The following is a 6,156-nucleotide window of genomic DNA, read 5'->3' as shown; positions in this document are numbered from 1 at the left end:
CATTTCTCTCTTTCCCAAACATTTTCTTTTTCTTTGGAAGTTCTCCAGTTTCTCCTTATCTGTCTTTGAGTGGCTTCCTGTCGGTGCCTTATGTGCTTGCTGTAGGTTATTGAAAGCATGTAGCATAAGAGAAGAGACGTAGCTTTAAATTAAGTAATAGAAAACAATGCTTTGTGACCTCCCTAATGCTGTTAAATTCAGTGTGACCTGTGAAGCAAGAAAAAGTGAAAGCCTCTAAAGAAATCCTTTAAAATTAGCTTTTAAGTTATGAACCAGGAGCTATGTCTCCTGCAGAGACATCGGTGGCTTTAACTGAGGTAAATTCCTAACATTTGTGAATATAAATCCTTAACATCTGATTGACCTCTTTAAAAATCAAAGGTGAGGGTTTAAGGGACACCAGGATTATGAAGACTAATTCCCATTCCCAGCCAACTGTTCCTGGGGAGAGAAGTTCTGGGAAAAGTTGTTTGCTGTGTGGTGGAAATAGCTGACAAGACATTGTCCTACTCCTGCAGATGGAAGTTTTAGAGAATTGTGATGCTAACTAGCTGGACTGCTTCTTCGTTAGGGGTAGCCCTGGATTAAGGCAGTAGTAATTCAGGAGAGAATCAAAACAAGGGTTCATATGCTGTTGAAGTGCAAAGGAAAACCATGATCAACTATATTGTGGCATTGGTTCCCAGCCTGGTCTGTACCACAGCTGCTGTAGGTACTGCTTTTCCTTCAGCTGGTACGTAGCCAGAAACTTTCCCCTTCCTTTGTTTATTTTTTTTAAGCTTGGGAAAGCAAATGAGTCATAACTTTCTACTGAAAACATGACCTTGTTTTTACTTTTCTTTGCGAGATATCTATTTTGTCCTTTCAAAAAATAGTTGGTTCTTTGTTTCCTTCTTAAATGATATCAGAAGTTCTGAGTTTCCTGTGTTTCCACACCGAAAAACCTCATAGTTTTTGCAGGGACTTGGATGGCCTTGCCCAACCTGGAATTCCTGTATTTGAGACGTGTTGTTTTATGTCTTACTCACCAAAAGAGCCTGATTTGGTACACAAGAGAAGAAGATAACTTTAAGACTGAACAGATTGTTTTTGTTTTTGTGTTTGTGTATTGGGGAGGAGGGGTTGAAAGTTGCATCTCTTCTGAAATTGGGCCTAGAACTTCAAAAGGAGAATAACAGGAGCCAGAAAAACTGATGGTACTTCTAAATGTCATTATATTCTTCTTAAGAGTAAGATGAGCCATTTGAAATGTGGCGTAATGCATATTTTGTTTTGGGGCTTGGGGCTATGAAATCCACAGATTGCTTTTGGCTCCTGGATTCCCTCCTGCAGTACACTTCTTACGGGGTGACGCCGCCAAGTCTCAGCCATTCCGAAAACAGGCAGCGACCGCCGTTGGGAGCTGGCTACTCTCTCCCCGAGCGGATGGAAGGTGAGAGCCTTAACTACCAAGCAGAGCCCACAACTGAGGGAGCGTCAGGGTGGAATTTAGGAAGACCCAGGCAGACCCCTTGAGTTATATGCCAGTAGGATTAGTTTGGTGTGAGCTCTACAGTGTTCTGTTGTTTTACAAGAAGAGAGCACTTACTGTAGGGATTTGTCAGGATATAGTTGTGATTAGACTAAAGAAAATGTTCTGTTCATAGAGTAGGAATTTTCAGATACCTAGTTCTGCTAGGGAGCATTCTAGTTACTAGCTACGGAGCGTGTATAAAGCATACAGCCTTGTCTCATGTGCTGCCAGCAAAACTTGGATTACCTTGTAGGTGCACACTCTTACTGTTTTGTAAGGTACCCTTTGGTTAATTCTAACCGAGATTTAGCTGCAAGTCATCATTACTGTAAAGAGCTCCTGGTTTTACAGCAGCTCTGTTTAGCGGGAGGCAAATGTCAGTAACTCTTATCCTACCAGTCTTTTGGTAACACAGTCAGTCTCTGCTGTGAGTTGCAGGTAACCATTTGCATCGATACTCAAAGGTGCTCGAGGCTCACTTGGGAGACCCTAAACCCCGGTCCCTTCCTGCTTGTCCTCACCTGTCCTGGGCCAAACCACAGCCTTTGAATGAAACTGCCCCCAGGTTAGTATACGTCTTTCTTATAGTTATACAAGAAGGCTTGCTTTTGAGTGCAGCTGAAAAATTATTTGTTCCATCTGCTTTTGAAAGGGACAGCTGGAATGCCTTTCCTAGAGAAATACCAGATTGCAAAGAGGAAATAATGATTAATGCCTCATCAGTGAATAATTCTGACTCACCTTATAGCTACACTATGAAACCGGGGGATTTTAAAAATAGCTTCACAAGTCAATTCACTGTTGTGATTGAGTGATCCCAACTTAGAGTGAACGGTCTTGCTTAAATCCATCATCAGTGCATGCCTTGGAAGTAGTTTTCTGAAGCAGCTTCTTGGACAGCTCGCCTAACTCTGCCTTCTGGTGTATTGTTTGTCAGTCACTCGGAGGCAAATGCATCAGCATTATATATGCATCGTACTTGCCTGCTGAGCTGCTAATAGTAACTTTTGGTAGTCTGCGTGCAAGAGAGTTGTTAGTAAATAGTTGCCGATCTAAGTGTGTCCCTGTGGCATCTGAATTTAACTTTGGAGGCCTGCAAACTGCAGAACCTAAAGAGCAGACCCTATCATTTGGGTCCAAACTAGTGAGTTATTTGTAGGTTCCAACTGTTACTTTCTCTATGTGTTTCTACAAAATTCCTTGCATTGCTGAAGTAAGTGGGCAGACACCTCTGTCTTTAAATTTCTTCTAGCAACCTTTGGAAGCATCAGAAGTTACTGTCAATTGACCTTGATAAAGTGGCTCTGCCCAGTTTTCGACAGAACCGACCCCAAGTGAGACCATTGTCCCCTGGAGAAAGTGGCGCATGGGACATTCCTGGAGGTAAATATTGAAAAGTTTGAAAGTCACTGTTTTGCTTTGCTTTTTGTATAAGCTTTGGAAAAAAAAAAAAACAAACACGGTGCAGCCAGAACAGAGGCCACGTGTTTATTTTCAGTTGTGAAAAACATGTGAATAATAGTATGGCTGTGTTGCAAAAGGCTGACTGATGAGGCCCGAGAGATATATTTTTGCATATGAATAGTTTATTCAGAAGGAAGCATGCGTGATATACTGGGAGGAAGATTTTGGCATTGCTTTTTGAGTAGTCGAGGTTTGTTTTGGCGCTGTTCAGACTGACGGGTGTCAGCAGCAGTCCCTGTCCTTGGGAGCTGTGGCTAGATGCCTCCTGCTAGTTAAAATTCCTTGTGTGAGTGCACAGATGCAGAAGCAGAGTCCGGAAGAGTTTGTCTGAATGGTGCTTTGTGCAAGGTGTTACACTAAGAAATGATGTAGAGCACTTGAAACGGCATTCAGTCTAATGGTGGGGTGCTCTCCTGTACAAGCTTGGCACTGCAGGCCCAGCTGGAAGTAGTTTGAAAGTCTCACGCACGCTCTTTTCCCAGGCTGAGCTGCTAGACCAAAAGATGCCTGTAAAAAGGAAGGGTCTGGTTCTAGAGCTCATCCTCACCGTGTGCGTGCACAGTCTCTGGAGCGAGCACAAAATCAGTTTCCTCGTGGCATCGGGATTTGGTGTGATTTATAGAAATTACTCAGTGGTAAAATTATGGTCAAGCGTTTGCATCTCTCTTCTAACGCAGAATGGAAGATTGTTGCAGGGGAAATCTGGGTTGTACTTTCACATCCCCCGTTAGGTCAAGGTGGAAAGGCTGGTGCTTTTCTGTAATGTTAGCATCCTGTCTTAGTGTCACTAATCGGTCTGCAGTTGGTAATCTTCCTGTCTGAGATGTAATCTGATTAATAGCTGTTTCATCTTTGAACAAGAATTATCATCGATCGTTTTGGTAGATAGCGTTAACACTGCAAAGACATCGTAGCTCATGCGGTCATTAGTTGCTTCCAAACCTCTTTGCCTTTCTAGGTATAATGCCGGGCCGGTACAACCAGGACGTAGGACAGACTATTCCGGTCTTTGCTTTTCTTGGTGCCATGGTGGTTCTGGCGTTCTTTGTGGTGCAGATCAACAAAGCAAAGAGCAGGCCAAAGAGACGGAAACCACGAGTGAAACGACCGCAGCTTATGCAACAGGTTCATCCACCAAAGACGCCTTCTGTGTGAAAGCTCTCGCTTGCCAAAGATGACCTCCTTTTACCGGTTGCTTTCCTGGGCGACCGATCGCTCCCAGTGAAGGCGCAGTGAATGCGGCACTGATCGTACTAGTAATTCGCACCTGACATCATCTCATAGTCTTTGGTTTCTGGAGAGGAAAAAAAAAAAGACCTCAGTTGATCATCTGTACATAAAACTGCAGCTTTAAGCAGCCGAAGCCACCAAAGACTTGAATACTGTTTCAATGGCTGCTTAGTCACTACGTATCCCAAGAGGGGGAAAATGGACCTTTTTTTTTTAAGCTGACCAAACTAAAATTTATTTGTTTAGAGGCTATTTTCTATATTTATTGTTGGGGAGGGCGGGGGGAAAAGTCACTTTAAGGACCTCTGCTAAGGAAAAACAAGTGCATTTTTTTGGACGGAATGCAATTTTCTAGAACGGTATTAAGCTGAAGAGTATAACAGACACCGTTAAAGGAGGGAGGGGGCGAGAGAAACCAGTACGAATCGGTGAGGCATACTCCTGCAGTTTATTTTTATAAAGCCAGCTACCATGACGTTTTGTAATTTTTGGTCATGATTTCACCGTTGTTGGTGAAGCAGATTTTCAATAAATATGTTATCTATATGAAGCTAAAACAATGTGCTAGATGGCTCTTCTTTCCACTGCCAGTTAGAGAGAGCAAGTTGTTGAGTAGAGAAAATTTTCATGTCTTCCCGTCTTCCCCCCATATCTTTATCCTCAACAGCAGCATCCCAAGCTACAGACTTTCCTCTGGAGCATTAACGGGGCAGTCATACAAACGGTGCCCGTCCCGAGTGAGCGCAGAGTTTTGAACACCTTCAAAACTGCAGAAGCAGCTAATGAGGAGAGAGCTCCCGAAGGGCAGCTCAGTGATGAGCTGTGTAAGAAACTGTCGTGTGGATGGCACCTAACAGCATAGCGTGGTGTGTCACAAAGCCAAAAACCCTGTCTCCTTTGGTTTGTCCTGCTTGAAAGCCTGTGACTTGTTACGGGCTTAAATAAGGATGCAGGCAGAAGTTGCCCTTACCACACGGTGTCGGTTAATGTTGCCATCGTTGAAATAGCTTCTCTTTTGTAGCGAAGCTGCGAGGTTTTCCCTGGCAGCTGCTTTGATCACCACTCCAAATAAAAGCGCCTTTTCCCAGGAGGAGCAGGGAGGTGGTGGTTGCCTCTGTCGGCGAACAGAAGTGGTGCCTGGGCAGGGAAGCGGTCTGCACCGGTCAACAGTCCCGCCTGAGCTCTCGGGCAGCTCACTGGCTCCCACGCAGCCCTGGGCACGGCTGGAGAGGGGAGAAGGTGCCAGGGACCTTGGGCGGTCTGACTGCACCTGCCCCGGTCGGGGCTTACGATCATGGATGGTGGTGGTGGGCCTTGGGAAGGGCACTGCAGCAGAGAACATTTCTCTACGTAGCCTGGGGCAAACCTTCCAACGGTGGCCGTGGATAGGGTTTCGCAGTACATGAGTGTCCTGCAAAAAAGATTGGGAAAACCCATCTTCCCTAACCTGGAGAGCAGCTGGCTTTCCCCAGCCTGCCTCTTCCCCTCCAAAGGCAAGGATGAACTGGGAGAGGCCACACCCTATTGTGGTGCCAGAGAAGGGACCGAGCTTTCACTTCGGAGTCGTTAGCGGAAGCTTGTCGGGGCTGAGGAGATGGTCCCCGAGGTTGGACTGCTTGTGCCATCCCAATGGGGCTGGGGGCCAGAGGTGCCCTTTGCTCCTCCCTCTCCGAACATGCACCCGTATCGACAGGGGTCCCTCTCGCCCGTGGCATCAGGGTCTCTCATAGGACCAACGAGCAACAGCTCTGCAAGTCATACTAGTTGTGAAAGAGCTAGAATAGAATCATTGAGGTTGGAAAAGACCTCTAAGATCATCGAGTCCAACCATCGACCCAACACCACCCTGTCCACTAAACCATGTCCCTAAGCGCCTCATCTACTCGTCTTTTAAATACCTCCAGGGATGGTGACTCAACCACTTCCCTGGGCAGCCTCTTCCAATGTTT

General features: G+C 45.5%; 2 protein-coding genes across 2 annotated transcripts in view; both read left to right on the top strand.

The window, feature by feature from the left end:
- MBTPS1 (membrane bound transcription factor peptidase, site 1) overlaps window positions 1–4,760 on the top strand; it is a 26,585-nt gene extending 21,825 nt beyond the window's left edge. Inside the window, exons 19-22 of the mRNA XM_009276748.2 lie at window positions 1,301–1,432; window positions 1,952–2,078; window positions 2,766–2,896; window positions 3,936–4,760. Of these exons, the coding sequence (XP_009275023.1) occupies window positions 1,301–1,432; window positions 1,952–2,078; window positions 2,766–2,896; window positions 3,936–4,132 (587 nt within the window). The 3' untranslated portion in view covers window positions 4,133–4,760. The remainder of the gene's footprint in view (window positions 1–1,300; window positions 1,433–1,951; window positions 2,079–2,765; window positions 2,897–3,935) is intronic.
- A 1,122-nt stretch (window positions 4,761–5,882) lies between these two features.
- SLC38A8 (solute carrier family 38 member 8) overlaps window positions 5,883–6,156 on the top strand; it is a 5,105-nt gene continuing 4,831 nt past the window's right edge. The window contains exon 1 of the mRNA XM_009276793.1: window positions 5,883–5,957. Within this exon, the coding sequence (XP_009275068.1) occupies window positions 5,883–5,957 (75 nt within the window). The remainder of the gene's footprint in view (window positions 5,958–6,156) is intronic.

Source organism: Aptenodytes forsteri, unplaced genomic scaffold, assembly GCF_000699145.1.
Source record: "Aptenodytes forsteri isolate BGI_AS27 unplaced genomic scaffold, ASM69914v1 Scaffold33, whole genome shotgun sequence".
Classification (NCBI taxonomy): domain Eukaryota; kingdom Metazoa; phylum Chordata; class Aves; order Sphenisciformes; family Spheniscidae; genus Aptenodytes; species Aptenodytes forsteri.
Note: the sequence above shows the minus strand (reverse complement) of the source record. Positions and strands in the feature narration are given on the sequence as shown.